At 41.7% G+C, this 24,731-nt stretch overlaps 1 protein-coding gene across 7 annotated transcripts in view; it reads left to right on the top strand.

Annotated features, from left to right (window-relative positions):
• Nucleotides 1-24,731, top strand: part of cacna1bb (calcium channel, voltage-dependent, N type, alpha 1B subunit, b) — a 102,568-nt gene that overhangs the window by 53,709 nt on the left and 24,128 nt on the right. For 5 of the 7 annotated variants that reach the window (XR_008412940.1, XR_008412939.1, XM_053849207.1 and 2 more), the window contains exons 7-28: nt 425-528; nt 1,999-2,114; nt 2,196-2,285; nt 2,637-2,726; nt 3,405-3,626; nt 3,697-3,809; nt 4,254-4,366; nt 4,541-4,672; nt 9,155-9,227; nt 9,429-9,546; nt 11,240-11,307; nt 11,381-11,487; nt 12,553-12,615; nt 14,783-15,406; nt 16,834-17,030; nt 17,150-17,276; nt 18,093-18,222; nt 18,800-18,859; nt 19,125-19,231; nt 23,485-23,581; nt 24,069-24,229; nt 24,321-24,458. Coding sequence is in view for 5 of the 7 variants with exons in the window: in XM_053849207.1 (XP_053705182.1) it covers nt 425-528; nt 1,999-2,114; nt 2,196-2,285; nt 2,637-2,726; nt 3,405-3,626; nt 3,697-3,809; nt 4,254-4,366; nt 4,541-4,672; nt 9,155-9,227; nt 9,429-9,546; nt 11,240-11,307; nt 11,381-11,487; nt 12,553-12,615; nt 14,783-15,406; nt 16,834-17,030; nt 17,150-17,276; nt 18,093-18,222; nt 18,800-18,859; nt 19,125-19,231; nt 23,485-23,581; nt 24,069-24,229; nt 24,321-24,458 (3,050 nt within the window). In the remaining 2 variants the exon portion in view is untranslated. The remainder of the gene's footprint in view (nt 1-424; nt 529-1,998; nt 2,115-2,195; nt 2,286-2,636; nt 2,727-3,404; nt 3,627-3,696; nt 3,810-4,253; nt 4,367-4,540; nt 4,673-9,154; nt 9,228-9,428; nt 9,547-11,239; nt 11,308-11,380; nt 11,488-12,552; nt 12,616-14,782; nt 15,407-16,833; nt 17,031-17,149; nt 17,277-18,092; nt 18,223-18,799; nt 18,860-19,124; nt 19,232-23,484; nt 23,582-24,068; nt 24,230-24,320; nt 24,459-24,731) is intronic. The other 2 variants (XM_053849216.1, XM_053849231.1) reach the window with 1 other exon arrangement.

The following is a 24,731-nucleotide window of genomic DNA, read 5'->3' as shown; positions in this document are numbered from 1 at the left end:
GCAAGTTATGATCCAAGTGGGATTTAAATTAGAGGAATCAGGAGCTTGTGCTCTCCTGTAACCTTTGATCTCTCGTGGCGATCTCAACAGAAAGCTTGGGGGATTCAGACGAGAAGACTGCGAATTAGGTCGTCCTCATGGACTCGCATTCATTTTAGATGACAAGGTTTCATCCCCCTGACCTTACAAAATTACGCTCTCAGTTAGAACCTGGTGTTTGATAATTGCACAGTGAAACAACAGCTGAATGTTTAAATTCAATGCCTGTTTCCTGAGCCCAACCCCACATGAAATCTCACGTGACATCTCTTGCACTGATCTGTTGACCAGAGAGGAAATGTAACCAGGGTCAAAGTCCCTGTATGCATAACTAAAGCACCTGGCAGTAAAGATGATTCATGCGGTTTGTCTTTTTTGTGTGCAGACCAATGACGTTGCAGGGAACACGTGGAACTGGCTCTACTTCATCCCTCTAATCATCATCGGATCCTTCTTCATGCTCAACCTGGTCCTCGGTGTCTTATCAGGGTGAGAATTCATTTTTCGCTTCATCAAATATCAAAGAATCTGAATAATGATTTGAAAATAGGTACATCATAACTTGTCAACACTAAATAATAATAATAATAATAATAATAATAATAATAATAACAATAATAATAATAATAATAATAACATAATCAGCAGCAAATGTTTATTCTAACATACAATGTGTTACAGAAGAAAATGTTCCCCATTTAAAAAACATCTTTCAGTGATATGTGGATATGATACTGATATTTTCCAAGTCCAGGAATGAGCCGGGTTGATAGAAAGATGGATTCACAAAATAAAAAGGTCAATAAAGGTTCATTTGATCTTGGTCTGATTGTCTACGGAAACACTTTGAACAGATACTTCACTGTCACTTTTGCCAGCGAGTTCATTCCTTTTGAACATTGTCAATTGCCATTGTTCCATCTCTGAATGGCTTTGCGGCGCAGCTTTAATCATCCTGCCCTTTGTAGTTCTGCATCTGTCCGGCTCATTGTGTCTCAATCAAAGCCAACGCACGCTGGCAGCCCTCGGTGGGTCGTGATTTCGAGATTTGTGTTTGATACGCTCGGTCACTGCTCGAATGCATGGCTGATTTCATGTTCTGTGTTACGTCCCTCCGTTCTCACCCGGTGAGAGGAACCTCTGGTCGTCTGTCTTATTCATGCAGCTTCATGGACACTGCTCTTAGTGATAAAAGATGATCAAGGAAACTTGAGTACAAAACCATGTTGCAAAATAAAGGTAAGAACATTTAAAATCAGTCAGCTTAAGGCTTAAGATATGAAAAAGGTTCAAGTACAACTGCAGTTTCCTGACACTGGTGTAAGCATCATAATAGACTCACTGTTGTCGTGTTACTTTTTCACAAGAGGATGTACAACATAAGGAAGTTCAATTCATATACATATCTCGGTGCATCATTCACTTTACAGAGGGTTATGTCATCTCTGTCATGTTTTTCCTCTTACCCACATGTTGGTTTTTAGAAATATCCAAAGATGCCGAAGGCCTTTTTCCTCTTCCCATCAACTGCTGCCCAGCTGTCATGTCGCCCCATCTTAGAAGCTCAGCTCCACTCTTCCACTTTCATTTGATGCACTAAGGTTTCCATTAAACATGCTTCCTACCCAAAAGTGGAGTTGCTACGGTGCCCCGACCGTTTAGAAAATGTATTGTAGACTTGAATATAGATCAATATATTCATATTTGTTTGTCGGTTTGTCCCATCAGGGGTCAGCCTCCTCAACCCAGCTCATGAAGATCTGAAAACAATCTGTCTCTGGCATTTAGAAATGTGAATTGAGTGATGAAAATAGTCAGATTGAAGCAATGGTGTTTGATTGACTTTGATATTTCATTGATTGAGGTGGTGGGAACCTAATAGCACAATCATTTCCACTGTTCTCCATCCATCTCTACCCCTGCCAAACCTTCACTGGTGACTATTTTGCTTCCCAACAGAGAGTTTGCCAAAGAGAGGGAGCGTGTGGAGAAGAGGCAAGAGTTCCTGAAGCTCCGGAGACAGCAGCAGATAGAGAGGGAGCTGACTGGATATCTGGAATGGATCTGCAAAGCAGGTCATCTATGAAACAGCGTGAGAGGATGTTGTAGAAGAGTCACAATTGTTCTGAAAGTGTCGTGTTCTTTTGTCTGAGCAGAGGAGGTGTTATTGGAGGAGGAGGATGAGATCGCTGAGGAGAAGTCTCCGCTGGACGGTGCTTGGTACAAGAGGAAACAAAACATTCCAGGTGGGTGGAAAAGGAAAGTAAAATAAGATAAATAAATAAAAAATGTATATATATTATTTTTTAAGGCGATTTTCAAATTTAACTGACACCTTTAGCAGCCAGCCAAAACAAGCTTGACTCGGGATCGCCTTCACTTTGTTTCAAACCTCGATCGTCTGCCGATTTTGGGAAGCTATCTAGGAGATTTGCACTATGGCCGATAAGCTTGGAGAGGAACGTCTTCAGTCAGAGCTTTTTTTTGCAGGTGTTCTGACAGATGACCACGGGCAGTAAATAAAAGTGTGTTTAAAAAAGGACGAAGCCATGAAAGACACCATTCAAAACTCACATATTTTTCTGCCTCTTCTCCAGTCATGAAACGAAACAAAGTCAAAAAGGGTAAAAGCGACCTCATCGGAGCAGAAGAAGGTGAAGATCCGTTTGCTGACATTTCCTCCGTTGGTAAGCTCTGCTTCACTTCACCCCTGACCCTGGCATGCCAGCTCTTCAGCGAGCTGACCTTCTGGAACAAAAGCCTTTCTTGATCCATGTGTGCACCTCCACTTATCAGACGAGTGTTTCATGTAACACTGAGACACTTGTGAGTGTTCAGCACAGTGGGGGCTCCTCAACCATCTGTGGTTTCCCTGGTGGCTGTAAGCATGCCGACACCTTGGGGGTGGGACAATTAATTTTGCAATTAAACTGCTGATTTAAAATCACCACAAAATAACCTGCAGCGTTTTAGAAACAATTTAGCTCTGCAGTTCCACATAAAGGGATGAAGTAATTGCTTTCTCTGGGCTGGAATTGGGGAGTATTAAGATTAAACAAAAATATTTCCTTTTTTAATGGTGTGCTTATCATATTTCTGACCATGAAATGAAGTGTTTGAAAGTCCTTCAATTTAGGCAAACAAATGTGAGGCGATTATATCCTCTTATTATTGCACATTTTAATGGTATTTAAGCTTCAATTTGCCCCAAACTTCAACAGTCTTTGCACTTTGAGAACTTTAGCAACCACTGACACTTGTAAATAGCACTAAATTGACTTGCATTTACAGATTATACTGATATGACAGTGAAAAACCCGAACAAAAAGTAGGATGTTTATTCAGGGGAATCTATCTCCTTCCAGCTCCTCCTGGTTCTCCGTTTGGTCGGGCAAGCGTGAAGAGCAGCGGAAAGATGGACAGCTCTTCCTACTTCAAACGCAAAGAGAAGAGAATCCGCTTCTTCATCCGGAGAATGGTGAAAGCGCAGAGTTTCTACTGGATCGTTCTCTGCCTGGTCGGCCTCAACACGTTGTGTGTGGCCATTGTGCACTATGATCAACCCGAGTGGCTCACCAGGGCTCTCTGTAAGTCTCACAGGAAGAAGTGGTTATTTGCTGTTGTGTCTTTATCATGTTATATCTGCCCCAAAAACAGACACAGCAGAGTTTGTCTTCTTGGGATTGTTTTTGTCGGAGATGACGCTGAAGATGTACGGCCTTGGCGCGAGGAATTACTTCCACTCGTCCTTCAACTGCTTTGATTTTGGGGTCAGTACCAGTGACGTATTATCAGCCACCAGCCGTTATAACACTCAAACTGTTCAATCCGTGACTTTCATATTACCTCATCCTCAATCCGATGCTGTTATATATTGATGTTGCGAATGTATGGCGCCATGGAAGAGAGGATGGGTTGTCCATAACGCACTGGAACAGTTGAATCACTTAATCAAGTCTTTCAATTTACGTTCTTTTCTTGTTGACAGTCTTTTTTTTAAAGCTTTACTTGGGAAATGTGAGCTAAACAGAGAGTCCTAAGACCTTAAAATTTGCATCATGTGCTGCTACTGTACATGACACCATCTGGTGTCTTGTGAGATCCTTTATTTGATTTGTTTTTGACTACCATTTGAGAGCAGATGGAGACCAGTATGTATTTTAATGCACTTGTGTATCATTTTATTGATTTAAACTTCCTGTTTTCCTCACCAGGTGATAGTCGGCAGTATTTTTGAGGTGATCTGGGACATGATAAAACCAGGGGCATCCTTCGGCATCAGCGTGTTGAGAGCACTGAGACTGCTCAGGATCTTCAAAGTTACAAAGTATGTATCTATAAACCTGTTACACACATTCGAGTTCCTGAAAGGATTTTCCTCAACTCACCGTACATGTCATTTTCATGGTTATACTGTATAGCAATGAATCAGACTCTTTATTTGAGCGCAAAAGTGAAAATACATTTCCCACTCATATAAAGTTTCTTCTTGTTTCCCTAGATACTGGAACTCTCTGAGAAATTTGGTGGTTTCCCTTCTCAACTCCATGAAGTCCATCATCAGTTTGCTCTTTCTCCTCTTCCTCTTTATTGTGGTTTTTGCTCTCCTTGGGATGCAACTTTTTGGAGGACAGTAAGTAACCTTTCACATCAGTATCGCTTGATTCGTGGCTGCATATATTGTGGGGTTTTTAAGACTGTTGCCTGTGTTTGTATTTCTATCTTGTGGGATCCGCTCATTGCCATAACCCTTTCCCCAGCCTCTCATCCCTAACCTAACCCTCCGAAACACATGGTGCCCAATTATAGAGACCCATCTATTTTTATGTCTTCATCCTGAAATTGAGGCTTGGATTTGTGGGGTCCCAACGGTCCCAACAAGGATATTGTTTTGTCCTCACAAGTGAAGATCAACCAGACACCACACACACGCGAGCACACACGCCCTGCATGGTGCTCCGCAGGTAGCAGGCAAAGCAGCAGCATCGACTGAAGCGCTTTGATATCTGCCCCAGCAAGTGTTCCTTGTTACTGGAACATGATTCCAGGCAGGCTGGGGTTAATAAAACAGCCATCTGACTCAAAATTCACTCGGCAGGGTTTTGAACAAATTGAAAAAGATCTGTGTGCATCATCGCAAGTAAGAATGTTTAAGGAGGAAAATGTGGTCCAACTCCATACTTCAAGTCTGGTTCTACTGAAAAAGAAATTTTGAAAGTTCAAACTTAAATTAAGATTACAAAGGGAGAAAGTCATGTCACATGATGACATGAAGTTTTGTGCTTTAAAATTACCTTTATAGATTGAGATTTGATGAAAGAGGTGACAAAAGTATTAGTGAGGGGGTGAAAAGTCAAGCCATGTGGGTGGCATCCATGTGAGTCTGTGGCTGAGCTGTCATCTCCACCTTCACAAAGAGGACAATACGCTGCTTTGCTGAATGTCTTCTTCGTGTTTCGGTCATCACAGACGTGGACTTCCCTGGTTTTGTCATGTGACATTGATCTCCCTGAAACAAAATTATACAAGCGATGCAGCCCTGGAATGGAAATAAAGAGTTGACATTTAAAGGCACAAATGACGTTGTTTGTCAAGTTTACGTTCTTTGAGATCAAGTTTGTGCAATGATTTAATATTCAAAGGCAGATTGTTTTGTTGTGGAACATTTCATCTGCCATTCTCAAACACAAAAAGAAACATGACTTTCCTCAAACACGATAATATTTATTACATTTATTTTGACAATTAACAAGTCACAGTTTTTAATCAGGTATAGCTGATTCTGTGATAGAGCTTCATTTGCTGCACAGCAAAATGGGTCTTCCCATCTGGATATTGGTACTGGAGGGGATCCAGATTCTGCGATTCCAGATTTCTTTCCTGTCATCCAGTGGTGATGAATTCACGTCCAGAATTTGTTCAAAACATCTTTTTTTTTTATGCCTGAAAAAGTCCTTGTCAAGTCTACCGATCCAGATGTGCCTTTGTTTTGTCTGGAAAACTGTCTGCTAACAACCCCTATAGATAGCCACTCATCCTTGCAGCAGCTGGCTGTTGCCATGGCACCAACCCGCACCCATCCAAGGCATCATTAAGCATGGCATCAGTCTCTGCTGATGGACAAGTGTGAGATGATGGTGACGTTCACATGGTTCTTCCAGTCAGCCTAAAATATCGGGCATCATTTTTTCCTTGGCTTGAGAAAACATCTGCGACACGATCCTTCGACCATTAAAATAGACGACCTTCCAACGAGCATCGCATTCAGTTCCAGGAAGAAAAAGCGCCAAACCACATCCATTTATCAGACAGATTAGCTTTGATCAGGCAGATGAGTCACGAAAATGACTTTCACCGAGCAAAGCTGGAAACGTGCTTGTTAAGGAAAAGAAGCAAAGGCAGTAACGTCCTGCTTTTATTTTTGGCTCGGCCATTAACTCCGCCACTCTGGAAGGCAAGAGCAGGAGGCAAAAATGTGAGAATTGAGAGATAAACAGCTTGAGGCGATGCAGCGTCTCCCACCAGGGCGACTCGCAGGACATCAGCGCTCGTGATAAGCCCTGTGAAAGCTTTACCCCAGTCAGATTCTCTTTCTCTCGCTGTGACACTTTCGAGGTATAACAGCAATAACACTGTCCTTTGGGTTACCCTTTAACATCCTCTTGCCTGTGATGTTGTTAAGCAACGCATTCTCTTTCAGGTAAATGTATCTGTAATGGCTTTTTATACAAGTAACATCCGACTTACGACCGGGATCGGTTCCGACCACCCGGTCGTAAGTCAGATTGGACGTCAGTCGAATGCCATTCAAAATAGTCGACGTGAGGGTTATAGGTACTACTGTAGTGGTAGATGGCTGTGTGAGAGTGAGATGCTGGGATACTGTGCTGCCGTAACTGTCGTACGCAATGCCGGGCTGCTACGTGCTGCGGAGCTAGACATTGAATAAAAAATAATTACATAAGCATCTGCTGGCCGTGGTCGTAAGTATGGGTGGACGTAAGTTGAGCAGGTTGCAAGTCGGATGTCACTTGTATTAGGTGCACTTTCTATGCACCTACAATGAGTCCATAGCTTTTCTCTTTGCCCTCTGGTTTCCTCCCTTAGTGCATGAACACAGGTTACTTAGTGACTCCACATTACCTATCACCCACAGACTCCATCACCCTGATGAGGGGATAAGATGATGATGCTGAATGCTGCATCTCATGTACGATTTAAAAAAAATATTTTTTTTGATGTGTGCTTAACTTCTTTAATATACATTCCGTCTGGTGTCAACAATGTAACTCGGTTCGGGAGGTGAAAGAGCAAGTGTCTGCAGTTCCATTACTTATGTTTGATTTATTGAAGTTGCTGTGAATGTCATGAGGAGATGAGGTTCCAATCTGAACCAAGAGAGTCAGAGAATCTAACTGCCGCTGAGGTGGCTCACCCTGCGTCTGCTAATCCTTGAGGAGACAGACGATGAAGAGAGAAATAAATGGCAGTGCGATATGCAGGCAGGGAATGTGGCTCGGTGAGCTGAAAAAGAGGGATGACTGATGGGTGGGAGATGGAGGATGCCGTAATGAGACTAAGGAGGACAAAAGTGGAAGGAAGGAGCATGATCTGAGAGAGCACGGTCGCATGCTACGGGGGGGAATTTTATTGAATTATTCGCCCCTCCCCAACATCCGTCACCACATCCCTTCCTTCGTCATTTCCCTCATGTAATTCATGTACATTAGATACAGGCTCTGAGCAGTCTGACCGGCAGTAGCTGTTCACATGACAGGAGCCACAGTAGAGGCAACATGGCTGTTGCACACAATATTCCCAGCCTTATGTGACTGAGACAGCAGTCTCAAAGATTATCTGCAGGATAATCAGATGAGAAGCAAATATTTGAAGAACCGTGAAGCCAGAGAACCACTATATATATATATATATATATATATATATATATATATATATATATATATATATATATATATATATATATATAGCATTTTAATGTATAGATTTCTATTAAATGTAATATCTTCCTCTCATTAAATTACATTAAATTGTCATATATTTATCTCACGTTTGTTGAAATTTTCTCTATATAATTTTTTCACTTTTTCTCTGCTATATTTTTTCAACCATCACATCATAACACTGACATCACAAATACTGCCAACACTCTCGGTAATTGTTATGCATATTTTGTGAATCTTTTATTTGTGGTTAAGATGTTTTGCATTCACAAAATTACACCTAATGCAGTGTGAAAATCTTGACAGTATTTTTTAGAATATTATCAAAGGATGTGTGCATCAAACATAAACAGCTTTAAAAGATGATCAACAAACTGTTCATCGTTATCTGGCCACAGGGTCCCAGGTTTCATACCTGCACACCGCAGTGCAACACATGAGCGTTCAGATTCTTTTCCCTTTTTAACGCTCTTCAGAACAGAAATCACAGGGTGCATTATAAAAGGAGACTTGCGGAAACAGAGCTTGAAGACAAGCCGGAGATAAACAGAACAAACACTGAAACATCAAAATCAGAGATAATACGGAACCCACAAACTCAGAGACAGTACAAACCTTAAGAAGTTTTTCAGGATGGCCAGACGCTTCTGAAAAGACAAACACGTGGGCTGTTTGTCTTGACATCTGGGCAAACCAACACAAAATAATCAGTTTGGAAAACATTCTTCCTCCAGCAAACTCGTAAATAACGCAATACAGTATCTTTGATAGAAATAGTGTTGTAGTGGAGACCACCAACCCATGACCAAGTCAAGACCAAAGAGGAGAGCGAAACCAAGACCTAGTCTAAAACCAGGCTGGGTGATGTTTGTTCCACTGTAAGCATTTCAGTTCTTCATTTATTTTGAAAAATAACTACCTTTTCTTTTGCTGTGAGAAATGAATGAGTGTGTCTGAAAGACTAATAGACTTGGTTTGGACTTGATCATTCTGTGCTCTGGTTTTCCTTCTTGACAACGACACCAGATTGAAATGTTTTCTTTGCCTGTTTTTGTATTTGCCCGATTTAGCCTTATTTCTCAACCATAGCTGTTTTAACTGTGTCACATATTGAGATAATAATAGAATTTAAAATGTGGTTTTGATTATTTTAGGTTCAATTTCGAGAAAGAGACTCCAACAACCAACTTTGACACTTTTCCAGCTGCCATCCTGACAGTGTTCCAGGTAAGATCCTGCTCGTGCACAGTAAATCTGCAAAAAGCCTTTTGCGCACATGAGGCACCGCTGGCTTAATTAGGCTATAGCGATTGCTATCGGTAATTACAAAGATAAGTCAGACCTGCTTCGCATAATCCCAGTAACTCTGGATTTATAATCCTTTATTTAATGCGGTTATGAAATTACCTCCCATTTTGTTCACTCTAGATTTTAACGGGTGAAGACTGGAATGCTGTCATGTACCACGGCATCGAGTCTCAAGGAGGAGTACGGCGTGGCATGTTCTCTTCTGTCTACTTCATCGTCCTCACGCTCTTTGGAAACTGTATCCTCTCCCAGGCCACTGCGATTGGAAATGTGGCTTCACAGATGTTTTAGAATCAGAATCAGAATCAAATTTATTGCCATGGTCAGTAGGGAGCCCACTAACTAGGAAAGCGTTTTGAATAACGTGCAGTCAAAAAGTAAATAAATAATAAAATAAAATAAAATAAAATAACAACAAGGCTGTTCACGAATTCAACAGTCTGATGGCCGAGGGGAAGAAGCTGTTCCTGTGACGGGAGGTTCTGGTCTGGATGGACCGTAGCCTCCTGCCAGAGGGAAGAGGAACAAACAGTCCATGTCCAGGGTGAGAAGGGTCGGCTCTGATCCGACCTGCACGTCTCTGGGTTCTGGAGACATACAGGTCCTGAAGAGGTGGCAGGCTGCAACCCATCACCTTCTCAGCAGAACGTACGATGCGCTGCAGTCTGCTCTTGTCCCTGGAGGTGGCGCTGTTGTACCAGACAGTGATGGAGGAGGTGAGGATGGACTGGATGATGGCCGTGTAGAACTCCACCAGCAACTTCGTCGGCCGTCTCATAGTTTTCGTAGCTGCCTCAGGAAGAACATTCTCTGCTGGGCCGTCCTGATGAGGGACCTGATGGTTGGCTCCCATTTGAGGTCCTCAGTGATGGTGGTTCCTAGGAAGCAGAAGGAGTCTACAATAGGAATGGGTGAACCAGCCAACATGAGAGGAGACAGAGGAGCTGTGACTCTCCTGAAGTCTGACCTGACCATCTCCACTGTATTCTGGGCGTTGAGTTCCAGGTTGTTGTGGCTGCACCAGGACACTAGCTGCTCCACCTCCCTCCTGTAAGCCCACTCATCTCCATCTGAGATGAGCCCGATGATGGTGGTGTCATCCGCAAACTTGATCAGCTGGAGGTACAGCAGTTAGTGTACAGAGAGAAGAGCCATTGAGAGAGAACACAGCCCTGAGGAGACCCGATGTTGAGGGTCCGAGTGTCGGAGACAGTCGTCCCCAACCGCACACGCCAGCTCCGGCTGGTCAGGAAGTCTGTCATCCATCTGCAGAGGGAGTCAGGCACGTCCAGCTGGCGAAGCTTGTCTTCAAGCAGAGCTGGAAGAATCGTGTTAAAGGCAGAGCTGAAGTCTACAAACAGGATCCTGGCATAGGTTCCTGGGCAGTCCAGATGCTCCAGAACGAAATGAAGGGCCTGATTCACTGCATCGTCCACAGATTTGTTGGCTCTATAGGCAAACTGCAATGAGTCCAGGTGAGAAGCAGTGATAGATTTCAGGTGAGAGAGAACCAGGCGCTCAAAGGACTTCATGACCACAGACGTCAGTGCCACCGGTCAGTAATCATTCAGTCCTGTGATCCTGGCCTTCTTGGGAACAGGGATGATAGTGGAGGACTTAAAGCGGGCAGGAACATGACAGGACACCAAGGAAGCATTGAAGATGTCCGTGAACACTGGAGCCAGCTCAGCAGCACAATGCTTCAGGATGGCAGGGGAAACTCTGTCCGGACCCGCAGCCTTCTGAAGGTTCAGCCTCCTGAACTGAGTGACCACGTCCTGCTCCATGATGTCAAGAGAAAGAGGAAGAGGGGGGAGGTGAGGGGGTGGCTCATCAAAAGTGACTGTGATCGACTTCTTGGATTTTTTTGTTGTGAGCATTCATTGACCACGTTCCATCTGTGTGGATTCTCCTGAGCTCTTCTGCCCCAGACACACTCTTGAATGTCTTCTTGGCTATTGCTGTTGATAATCTAGCCAATGCCCAGGAGCTGACCAAGGTAAGCGAGGACCGTAGCCAGATCATTGTCTCCATGGTTTATTAGCGACTAAGTAACTGTGTCTGTGGGAAAGGACGAGGAGGAGCAGGAGGAGGCAGCCAATAAGAAACTGGCCCTCCAGAAGGCTCTGGAAGTGAAGGAAGTCAGCCCCCTGTCTGCAGCCAACATCTCCATTGCCGCGTAAGTTTTCACATCACCTCTATTGTTTTTATTTTTGAAGTGTTCTTTCTAAAGTAGACATGTTGTAATTCAGTCTGACTCATAGATGTTTGACAGCTCTGTATGATTTGGGATGAAGCTAAAGTCTAATGTATTACAGTAGCTGAACATATTCATGTGATGCTTTCCATCCATGAAAAAAGCCTTGAAGGGACTGTATTGTATGTTTGATGGTTTTTTTCTCTTCAGTAACAGAGACTATTAGACTCAAAGAATAACTTTGCTTCAAAATAACTTTGTAAAAGGTTGTATTCATGAAGCCATATTGAGCAAAATTTAACAAAATGTCCCACGGACCTGATCTTCATGTGAAGTGACGGATAATGCAATATGAATCAGATTTCATATCCATTATTTGCTGTTCAGCTGTAATGGCATATTGCAATGGGAGTAATTTGTCTTTAGAATTGTCACATTATAACATGCACACACCCACGTGCACACACACAGACGCATACATTTCAAGAGAACCTCAGAAAACTATAGCAAGAACATCTCTAAAGTCCATCAGTCAATCATTGTTTTTTTCTTAAAAAAAAAAAAACAAAAAGAATATATTTGGCCTAATTACTCTTTCAAATATTTTGTTTGCTGTGCTCATGTACTTTTTTTAATAAAAATATTTAGTGTAAGTAATTTCTCATTAAGTGATCAACATATTTTTCTTTATCTATCCGTCACAGTCATCATCTCTCTGTGATCACGATTGTGTCAATGTTTTATTGTGAACACATCAATTGAGAATGAACTGTTTTTACTTTTAGAATGTTTGGGTTCCAAGGTCCATCCCAAATGATGATATTTTCACCTTCTAGAGCTCATTGAAAGCTGTGACTCATTGTTATCTTTGGGATGCACCTTTGAGACGTCGTTGCAGTCGAAGCTCACCGGACTAAAATGTGTGTGTTCTTTCTTTTGGTGACGTAGACTTGTTGTAGAGAGCGGAGGGGACTGTTCCCATCTCAGACTGTCTCCTCCAGACGTGTGTCTCATTGTTTTTCCTTTGTTTTTACTCTGCATGTACAGTTTTGTAAAGCAAAATCGAGATTCGATCTCTCGCAGGTCGTCCATCAACAGCATTCAGTCACCGTGAGTTATCACTACGTTACAATTTTCTCCTCTCCTTCCTCATTCCTCTGACGCATGTGAAGAAGTTCTCTCTATCTGTCGTTTATTCAGTCACAAACCACAGACAAGGTAACCTGCTAGCACATTTAGGGCTGTCAATAAGTTTTTAATTTCAATTAACTGTGCTAAAGCGGAGTTAACTTGCGATCGATGGCTAACTAATAACACGTTCTGCATCTGTTCTGAATGTAATTCAAAGAAAGATTTTACTAACGCAGTAGCAACCATCAATGCTTTCCTCATGCAGATGTGTTCAGTACAACAGCCCAGCTTTAACTTACATTTAGAACTGATACCAAATGTGATTCATTGGCCATGAATCGGGTATGAACTTTGACTTAGCGTGATTCATTGAGATTATAATTTTCTATCTATTGACAGCTCTAGACAAAATGATGACAGCCAGCCTTCCTCTTGACCTTTCCTGGTCTTTTTTGCAACAAACAAGTCGTCCTTCCCTCAGAATCAGCTTGCATGTCTTGTACACAAAAACATGATTTCAATGGTGACCTTTTCCTTCCAGTGTTCGATGTCCCTCAAACCCATATGAGAGCAAAAAAAAAAAAAAAAAGTGAGACATGTCTGTTGCTCATCACTGGACACCTGCCCTCTATCCTCTGTCTGTCTGTTTTTAGGAGTTATAGCTTCTCCTCCCCTGCCAGACGAATCCTGAGGTACACGATGTGAAAACTAACTCAAGTTCCACATTTAATTCTCATCAGAAGACACCACACTTGCCAATAATATAAGACAAATGTTTCAGAAACACATTTGTTATTTATTAGATTGAAGAATGAGCCATTCCACCCATCAATCAGTATTGTTTGGAAACAAGTGTCAACATGGTCTCGAAGTGCAACTGGGGTTGTGTGCTGGTGAAGCATGGCCACCATCAAGTGTGTGAGAGAGCAGAAACAAAACTGTGGGAGGAGCTACTTCAGTCTCCTCACACTTGGCATGTACAGAATAGTGTATGTGTCAATTGAAGTAAAAAAAAAAAAACAGGGATGTGGTACAATAGTCTGATAGTGACAACCACATTAGTCAGGTTTCCATCCCAATGTTTCAACATCCTTTCGCAAATTTTGTGAAAATGCAACTTTCGTAATTTCCAGACTATAAGATGTTACTATTTTCTCCACTAAAGGACATGCTAAAATAAATAAAATAATAAAAGGAGGAGCTGAAATATGGATTTTTACAGGCTGAAGAGCATCAAGCCGCCAAAATATTTAGCCCTGTCACATAAAACTAATGAAAACATAGGTGTTTTACTTACATTGAAGTTTTTTTCCTGGATGTCTGGAGCTCCACAATTTGAGCGCTTTCATGAAAATAAAAGATGTGATGAGTTCATGACTCAAGTTCAGAACATTGCAGAGTCAGTCTCCCTGCTGGACCCCGTTTTCAGTACTAGTTTAGAAGTGATCCTCATGCAGTTTTTTAAATAGGCGGCGCATAACAAATCATTCGCCAAAAACTGTTATTGGTTCAATAGCATTGTTGTGAAAAAAAATCTATGAAAATAGTCCTCAGCTTTTGGAGTTTCAAACAACCCTGCTTGTAAACAGACCTTTTCCTCCCCTTCATGGCGGTAAGAAAGGGTCATGTCATTAGTTTGAGCTGTCTGTTGTGCGTATAATACTTGAAGAACAAATGAAAATTTATGAGAGATACTATGGTCAATAAAAAATAAAAGACAAACAAATCTTTCTGCCTGACCTTTAGTTTAGAAATGAAAAAGAAGACTCAGCTATTTCATCAATTCCATCATCTTGTCTGCGTCTCTCCTGTTAGACCGAAAACTGCCACCACAGTTTTGTTCCGACTCCTCTGTTTCAGGTCATGTTGACAGCAACTATCTAAATGTTTGCCATTTTACAATAGTTTTCAACTTGAATTCTCATTTGCTCACATTTTACAGTCAATCATGGTAAGGGAAAGCTGTACCATGATGAACGTGTGTGAGCATCCATAGCCCACCCCAGTGCTGCCGGTCAGAGGTCTGTGGAGCTATGGATGCACTGTGGAGGATGCTTTCCATCCAGACCACCTTTCAGTGTCTTGCCTCTTCTGAACGAAGAAGTTATCACTTGTTCATTTCTTTTGTGGCGTTTCCTGTGTGCAGCAAAGAGCAGCAGCGAGGAGCCAAGACCATGTCCATTTGGGAGCAGAGGACGAACCAGCTGAGGAGGCACAACATGAGAGCGAGCACAGAGGCCTTGTTCAATGAGCTTGATCCCGAGGAGCGTCTCCGTGTGTCCTCAGCTCTGCACCTGCACCCTGACATGAAGACCCATCTTGACAGACCACTTGTGGTCGACGCTATGAACGGAGACATGCCTGCCAGGTCCCCCGAAGGCACACGTGAAGACGTATGCGATCCCCGGCACGAGGGTGTCGCAGAAAGCCATCACTCACACTCCAGAAGACACCATCACCATCGAGACAGAAACGGGGATGGTGGCAACGGTCGCTCGGGGAGGCACCACACACACCACAGCCGCAGCAAAGATCACAACAGTGCCCATATTAAAGAGGCAGGTTCCCCCGAGGATGAGAGCAATGATGCGAGAGCCGCAGGAGAGGAGCGGAGACACCGTCACCATCACTCACATCGACCCTCCAAAGAGGGGAACGGGATGTTACTGAACGGTGAGCGCAGGAGTAAAGCAGGAGGGGACAGTAATGGAGAGAGGAATCAGTACAGAGAGGAGAACAAGAGGAATAAGAATGGGCACAGAGGTCATAGGTAAGACAACATGCTGCCTATAATACAGTACACATTTGTGTTGTATTTCCATTTCAAGATGGTGATGGAGACAACTACTGTCGACGACTGAAGGATAAATAGCTAGGGATGCACCGGCACCGGTCTCGGTCCGATACCTGGGCTTGAGTACTGGTCACCGATACTAAAAAACCAATACTACTTTACTGCAACGGCAGTTTTTTAAAGTCAGTTGATGACAATTTTGTAGAATTTGTGTTACAGTGAAACCCATATACAAGAAAAGCATACTGATATATATATATATATATATATATATATATATATATATATATATGGAAAGAAAATGCAAGTACTAGTACACTACTTGCTTTGGAAAAAGCTGGTGTTGGTGAATCCCTACAAATAACTATGAGTTGATCTGCAAGTGAAACTTGTTGCAAGGATGTTCAAGCAGATACACATGAACAGACCCCTGGTTACCAGTTGTATGGTGCAAACAAGTCTTTGTCTATGTGGTTCTGCAAGTTATTACATTTAATATCATAGTACTGTAGTCAAAACCACCTATCCATGGACTGAGACCAGAGCATGCAGAGAGCCGTGAGACCAGACTCAATACAGCAGCATAAGGTTAAGTTGTACAGACACACAAATGTATCTCTTGCTTCAAAAGAAGTGGAGATATTTTTTTAAAAAATGAATCAAATTAAATTTCCGACCAATTAGATCTTTCGTTTTTGAAGAACACTGCCTGAATCATGCAATTTAACTTTTTTTTTTTATTTTAGAGGTGAATAGAGCTTAGACTGTGAGTCTCGTTGAGCTTGAAACATAGCAAACATGGTAATAATATCAATGATGACCTTGTCTGTAAGCAGACGACAAATAGACTAATGTGTCTGTATCCAGTTTGGTCTCGGCCTTCACTTAGTCTCGCCTCCTTAAAGTCTTGTCACGGCCTGCAACAGTAGCTCCACTGCTACACCGCTGTTTTTGCTTTGACAGTTTCACACTGGTGAAATTTTCAGAAACATTATGGAAGGCTGAGAGTCACAGATCCCCACCATCAATGATGACATGTGATGATCGCGAATGCTCATCTCCACGCGTAATCTTATGTGTTTAAAAGGAGCGTTTCTGGAAAACGTTGTGAATGTAGCTGAACAGAAGGCTAATTAAACGAGTGAGTTACCTCTCACCTTCTCAACACCGGCAGACAAACCCAGCCATCTGCTCCTGGCTATTCCTGCTGCTGCCCACAGATTCCCTCTGACAGATTGACAACCATTTCATGTGATTACAGTTTTGCTTCCTGCTCTTTCATTTGATGCTCCGAGTGCTGTTTGCTCATTATAATTGTTTTACTGAACTGAACAGGAACACTTTGAATTATTGTCTTTTCTGTATTTACTGTCAAAGATACACTCAAGTTTGGACTTTTTCAGAGACTCTGACGCAGAGGAGGGGCTCACATCCAGCCCTCTGCACCCGAGGTGCAGCATCCTGAGTCTTGGAGACAAGCAAGAAGACGTTGACAACCAGAAGAACTCCAGCAGGGCCAGCCAGGCTGGACTCAACAGCAGCACCATCCGAATTCCTGTCACTATCACTGCCCCGCCTGGAGAAACAACTGTCATACCCAGTAAGAAAGAGAAATGTGAAGGGTGTTTGAGGCAGAACAATTTTATTTGCTCTGTAAACTATATGGCAACTTATCACTGCTTAAATATGCTACATATGATGAGTTTCTTGTCGCACCAGTGAACAACATCGACTGTGACAACCTGCAACTTGAGAAGAAAGATCTGGAGGAGCAGGAGGAGGACGCAAACAGGCCTCGTCAGATACTCCCCTACAGCTCCATGTTTGTCTTTGGACAAACAAATCCGTAAGTGGATGATATTTTTGATCTATGCATTTATCAATGAAATCATGAGAATATAATTCGATTGTATAAATTTGTGTTGTCCAGGCCATTCTGCTTTGAGGACCATTTGTGTTGTTTCAGAGGATTTTTGGTCTCCTCATTGTTTCTTGAATTTGATGTGGTATTTTTAGCGACATCAAGCTGGACCTGCCAACGGTCGCACGGCCAATAAAAAGTGGTCATATAGCAGCTTGAGGGTTAGAGTAGAGAGGGTTGAATTCCTGAGTCGGGGAAGGTGTCCAAGCATCTGAGTGTGTTGTTCATGAGTGAGGGGAGGATGGAGTCTCAGATCGACATTGATGCAACTCCATCAGACATTAGGATGCTGCTTTAGCTGAATCGAAATGCTGTACGTGTTAGAACATTCCCCCGTCAGTCATGTCCACCAGAGCTTGGAGAAACCCACCAAAAAGGAATTTCGAGACATTAAAAAAATGGTGAATAATAGGGGCATGGAGCGGTGGTCATTCCACAATCATGGTGATGACTGTGTGTTGAAAGCAGAATTATTTTAGGATTATAAAGAGACCTGGAAGGTTAATGTTGTCACGACTGAAAGAACTGAGATCATGCTTTTTGATAGTGTTTCTTTTGTTCACTACAGTTTTAATCTTAGTTAAGTGGAATTGAAAAGAAACATGGAGGATGATTGTGTTTGGGTGCACACTGAGGTGCAACAGTATATGGGCAAATTATTCCATGATTCATAACAGTTGTCCCCTGACTCATCCTTCATGATGCAGCCACTGAAGATACTCAATCTGTGTGTTCCTGCAGGGTGCGGCGACTTTGTCACTACGTTGTTAACCTCCGCTACTTTGAAATGTGCATCCTGTTGGTCATTACCATGAGCAGCATCGCTTTGGCAGCCGAGGACCCGGTTCAAGCCAACGCACCACGGAATAATGTGAGTCAGACTGAAGAGGAGAACCGAGAGGAACAGGGACACGTGAAGCTCAAGTCATGACTCACACATACTGATGTATGCGGAGCTCAGCTGACTCTGGTCGTAAGGGAAAGTTTGCTTCTAAAGGCTTGTGAAACAGGTGACGTTTTGTCTGGTGGCTCGTGATCCACTGAACCTGCGCACGTGAGATTCTATGCCGAAAATAAACACATGTGGCACTGTGTCTCTCCCAATTTAAATGTTTTGCTTTTTATTGCTTTCAAAACATTATTTTTCTGGTCACAGTCGCTTACTTGGGCATTCATTCTGTGCTAAAACACATCAGATTTGCATTTTTATCACATTTATATTCAGTTTACATGACAAATTTCATTGGATCAGCCGTGAGCTGATGACAAAGTAAGCTGCTCTTCGACAGACCAGGCTGGTTAGTATTCACCTTAGGATGGTATGGGCATGTTTTCCGCCTGTGCACTCGTGTGTGGCAGGAGAGGTTTTTTCATCTGATAGAGGAGAATGCATCTGGTGGATATCTGCCTCTTCTACAAAAGTGAACTCTGTTCTTCTATCTCAACAGGTTCTCAAGTACCTGGACTATGTTTTTACTGGAGTCTTCACCTTTGAGATGGTCATTAAGGTATTATTTTCTTCAAGATGAGTTGGTTGTGGGGCACTTTCAATCATTTTTTTTAACAGAAGTCTACTTCACATCACTACAAGCGCTACATTAATACAGCCACATTTAAGAATCATTTTTTTCTCCCTCTGTCATGGCTTAGCAAAACCTAGCCTCTGCCTTTTTAATTAAAGTCCCCCATCAGCCCTGCAAATTTAAATCTCTTCTGTTCCTTGGATGTTAATGGATGTACAGTCACATCTTTTTACTCTCTATCAAACACCAGATGATTGACTTGGGACTCCTGCTCCACCCTGGCTCTTATTTCCGTGACCTTTGGAACATCCTGGACTTCATTGTGGTCAGTGGAGCGCTGGTGGCCTTCGCTTGCTCGTGAGTATCCTGTGTTCATGCTTGGGAGAAAAACACCATTTAGTGACTGAGATGTGGTGTTTCAGAAAATGGATGAATGTTCAACTAGGAAATACCTTGCGGAATGATGATGATTGCTTTTAAGAATATTGATTCTGTCAATCAATATATATATATATATATCATCAAGGGGAGAAGGAGTAATTCAAGAGAAACTGATGAGTGCTGTTCAACTATACATCTCTCCAATGTGATTCTGTCACATTTTCACTCCAGAATCTTTTGTTTTCTATTCTGAGTCTCTCTAGATGTGTTTTGTCTGTGTGTCAAAGTTCTCGTTGACTTCTGAGGCGTTTCCATCCTGTTTGTGTTGCTGATTCTTTCTCTGTCCGCCTTCTTTTCTTCAACCTTTGTTTCTGGCTTGGATTGCTTTCAGGAGCCTGATGGGGTAAAGCCTGCTATCTCTGTCTCTCTCTCTGTCTGTGGCTGTGTTGTCCATCACTTGTGCAAAACATTACAATCAAATGTCATTTCCTGTCATTGATAAAATCACCAGACATCAAACACTCTGGCATTTTCTCCATTTGAATTGGAGTCTGTTTTTGAGTTTTTGTGTGAGGTGACTCTGAGAGGGGAAAAAAACTCCAATGAAAATGAGCCAAACAACAACAAAAACATTCAGCCACACAGGTACTTTTATGGACTGGCAGTTTTGTTTTTGTGAAATATTGCAGGTTGTTCATTTTGTTTAGAAGAAGCCATGAAGGCTTCTTCGGTGAATGTTAGCCAAAGAGTCCAAATATTTTCCACATGTTAAGATTTGTGTTAACAGTATCAGTGCTTATTAGAGTAGCTTGACATTTACTCATATTCACTTTAATCATTATTACCACTCGGCATAGCAACACTTAAAACTTGCCACTTTTGTTAGCTAAGAAGCTAACTATACCCTTTCCCAGATTTTTGCTGGGGTATTATGCTTTTTATTTAAATACTGACTTGGTAGCAAATGTTTTTTTTCTTTTTTGACAAAATCAACAAAAAATGTCCTTGTCTTATTACTTGATAATTACGGCAGTTTAACTTATTACAACTGTTCATAGCTTGTGCAACAAGGAATGTTGTTTTGGAAAATTAAGATTTAGTCGACGGTTTTTGAAGAGTCAAATCGGGATCTTGATCTTCTTGATCTGCATACTGCGCTGCACATATGACAAGGGAACTGGAGTAACTGTCCTTTAGAGTTCATAAAGCTCTGTGGATTTAGCAACAGAGAAACAGTAATGAGTCGTGTTGTCTGATCTGGAACAGGAATTAACCCTGCGACGCCTGAACCATTGAACATTGACAGAAAACCCCAGTTCTATTAAGCTGAGGTCTTTAATGGGCCATTTAAAACATCGCTGTCCATGTATGCATCTCAGAAAATAGTCTTAAACAGTCTTTATTTTAATGACAATATAAACATATCTGAATGATGCGTTCAGTGTGGCTCCCTAGTTCGGTTCTGTGAATGTGGTCGGTGCAGGACACTACACGTGCTTCCCGAGGAGACACACTGGGGACACGTCTCTACATTACAAGAAAAACAAGAACACTTTCAGATGAAAATCAAAAGTGTGTCACATTATTAAATACAAATCAATTTCCTCTGATGACAACAACAGTTAGCACCATGCTATGTCAACGCAGCTGTAAGCTCAGGGTTGGCCATTGTTACCCATCAGAACACTCTTTCATCATTATACCATCATGTCCAAGGGGTTCAGTCCTCCATAACGGTGACCAGCTGAAGCCGGCGGTGACGCCGCTCCGTGAACGCACCGCGAGTGACTGGAGTCGGACTTAACAGTCGGGAATCAATAAGAGGAACCAGAACAATTTCAGAGAACGGGACAATTTTGAACTGGTTCTGAATAGGAGCTAGTTCTCGATGCCCATCCCTATTTATAGCTTTAGTTTTAATTTCTAAGACATACAGTTGACACATATTGACTAGGGTTGCTCCTGCTTAGAGAATTGTCAGCCCACATTTTGGATTTCATTGCCCAAGTGCCAAACCATCTGCAGTTTCATCTACACGACTTGTTTTCCTTTCACCTGTTGAAATTGCTTCATGTCATTTTTTCACAAATAATAACCACTTCAATCTTCATCACATCCTTTATTTTCAACCAAACTGTGAAGCGTCTGCAACCATTCACTCGCCTCAGTATGATATTTGCCTTTACTGTTCATGCTGCTTTATTTAAATGTTCAATTCTTCTTGTGAACGTGGTTTGTGTTGATGTTTGTGTATGTTCTGTCGTTGCTCTTTCTCGTCAGATCGCAACAAAGCGTGGCCAGGTGGGAAATTGTGTCCACTCTAAAACCTTTGCCATAGTTTACCCCTTAGTCCTCCCTCTACTGTAAACCGGCGTGACACTTCTCGACACCACCCCTCCAATTGTTTAACCCTTTCATCTAGAAGAGCTTAGACATGACCATATCTTTCGTCTCCCTGGTCCCAATATTGGGTCATCGTGACCCCGCGGCAATATTGGGAGCGCCGTTTCATAGCTTTCAGAAGATCAATGTATTGATTCTGCTCAGTAATGATACACGTCTGCACTGATGGCTCTGAAATCAATTTACACTAATCTCTCATTTTCATGAATAATCACCGCTTAATTTTCCGTTCCCGTCTAAAACGCTGGATTACCTCTCGCATGGATTTTCTCACCTTCATCTCACCCCGGCTCTAATTGCAGATCAATTCACAGCTATTAGAGGAATCTATCGGAGCCTGATGATATCTCTCATTGAAAGGACATGAAATATTCATCTCTTTTTTTTTCTATTTCAATTCAGTATCACCCATATTGCGATAATTTCAAAATATTATTGCATTTATTTTCCCACTAAAATTAAAGCCATTTTTTAGCATTTGAAATATTGCTATCATTCAAACAAGCTCAGTGGGACTGCAGGTGGCAGCAGCATCCCTCAACTCACCCAGCATGAGTGAGGAAGAATGTTGTTGGAACAGATGCTGCAGCTTTTCCTACACGGGTGATGAGTCCTCTAAAAGAGTCGTGGGTCCAGATGACCCTTGTTGACTAACCAGGAGACAAAAACCTCAGTAGAGGAAAACATGGATGTACATATACATGATACTTTTAGATGTATATGTGTCAAGCCATGCCATCAAATTTCTTTACCAAGATTTACGTTTCTGCTTGAGCATTTCAGCTCCAGTTGCCATTCTAGTCTTAAATCCTTTGAGCAATCAGTGCAGATGCACAACTTTATTTCATCTTTTGTGCTTCATGAATCTTCTGAAAGCGGTCGTGGGACAATTGTCTCCATGTACAGAGGCCCTGAAGTGACGGTGTCAACTCTGTGGATTGCATGCCGGCCTAACTGAGTCATCTGAGCATGAGCGGGTGCATGTTCATGTCTAACAGTCCGACTGTTTGATAGACTGAGGATGCCCCTGGACATCTGTAACTGAGAACAGTGATTCCACATCACATAGTAAAAGTATTGCGCAAGAATGTACTCATACTGAACAATCCACTTTTTCGATTGCTTTGGATTACATCAGATATTAAAGTTGAGTTTGCAACACTGCGAGGATATTCAGGAGTGGGGAAGAACAGCTTTATTATACAGCTTTATTGTCACTATACCCATACAGTTGGATGACACTATCCAAGGACATACAGGCGTAAAAGAGCAACAAAAAAAGAACACAACAAAGATATATCATCAATGTATTACAGTTCTAAAAATGAATGAACAACATAGTATATGTGTATATGGAATAGTAATAGTTTTAACAGTAATCTAATGGTACTGCAGTGTATTTCTATAAACATGCTAAAAACATAGGCTTGTTTATCATAACTTGTTTTTAAAACTACTCATTGCTGTAATAATGTTGTGCTCTTAAATGCCCCCCAAAAATGCCTGATCACAGTAAAAAGAAATCTTTTATTAATAAATTTTGGCATCACAATTAGTGTTAAACACTGTTGGTGCTAACACAAGAGGGCACTGTAGTTTTTAAACACACATTTCAATGTATTTTTTAACATTCCTTTCCATAGTAATTTAAAAGGAAATTTACCTTTACAACAGACAACTGAGCTAAAAGTCAACTATGAAATATGAGTAGTAGTAACTCTATCCATACGCATGCGTTCTATACTAACAGATCACAATTGCAGCGAAGAATGTGTCCCTGTTAAGTTTCTCAACTAGTTCAACTGAACTTGCTGTCTCCACATCAGAGGGACCAAGGGAAAGGACATCAACACGATCAAGTCCTTGAGGGTCCTTCGAGTCCTGCGTCCCCTCAAGACCATCAAAAGGCTTCCCAAGTTAAAGGTACTCTTTTATGTACAGTATCTTAGCTCAAACAATTCTGTGCAGAAAGTGCACAGAACATGTTAATGTTTCTATCCTGTTTTTTTTTTCAAACTTATTATTGATAATATATATACTTATTATATATTATTAATATATAATGTTTATATAGATAATGGAAAATTCTGCTCCAAACATATTTTGAAAATATACAAAAAATATATTTCAAATTCATATGTCGTCAAGTAAATTATGTGTGAGGACCATTCATTCCTATTAGTGGTTATATTAGTTGCAGCAGTTTGTACTTACAACCCATCTGCTTAGCATAGTGTGGAAATTAGTATAGTAATGCAAGAATTATTGTTGAAAATATTCTAAGACGTTTTACGGTAGATCTTCTCAAGACAGAATCCAGCTGTCCCTCATGGATTGGTGTTTTATTGATGCAGTTCATGATATTTAACTGGTAATTTGTTTTAAATGAAAGTGTTTTCGATGTCTCCAGGCAGTGTTCGACTGTGTGGTGAACTCCCTGAAGAACGTCCTGAATATCCTCATTGTCTACATCCTCTTCATGTTTATCTTCGCTGTGATCGCCGTTCAGCTTTTCAAGGGAAAGTTCTTCTACTGCACCGATGAGTCTAAGGGGCTGGAGAAGGACTGTCGGTGAGTTTTCATCACGTTCGGATGATGATGGACTAAGACGTGAAGTCACTGAAGTCCTTCGGTGTAAATCATTCTCAATTCTGTGTTTCAGTGGTCAGTTTCTGGAATATGACAAAGATGATGTGGCAGCGCAGCCGAGAGAGTGGAAAAAGTACGAGTTCCACTATGACAACGTTCTGTGGGCCTTCCTAACGCTGTTCACCGTTTCCACGGGAGAGGGCTGGCCGCTGTAAGTCAGACATGAATGGCGATAAGATTTTAACAATTCCAATTCCATTATTGATACTGCTTCATGAGTCAGTTCCTGAGCAATTCTCATTGGAAAAAAGGAAGAGAAATAGGTTAATAAGTATTGATTTGAGTACTGTTTAAGATTGTAGAACTTCCTGTTATGATACTACTCATTGAAAATGGTTCGTAACGATTGTCAGTTTTTATGAGTCAAATCAGGATCCAAAATGGCATTTTTAAACTTCTTGATCTGTTTACTGTGTTGCACAAA

This window comes from Synchiropus splendidus, chromosome 1 (genome assembly GCF_027744825.2).
Source record: "Synchiropus splendidus isolate RoL2022-P1 chromosome 1, RoL_Sspl_1.0, whole genome shotgun sequence".
Classification (NCBI taxonomy): Eukaryota; Metazoa; Chordata; class Actinopteri; order Syngnathiformes; family Callionymidae; genus Synchiropus; species Synchiropus splendidus.
This window is presented reverse-complemented; position numbering and strand designations above follow the sequence as displayed.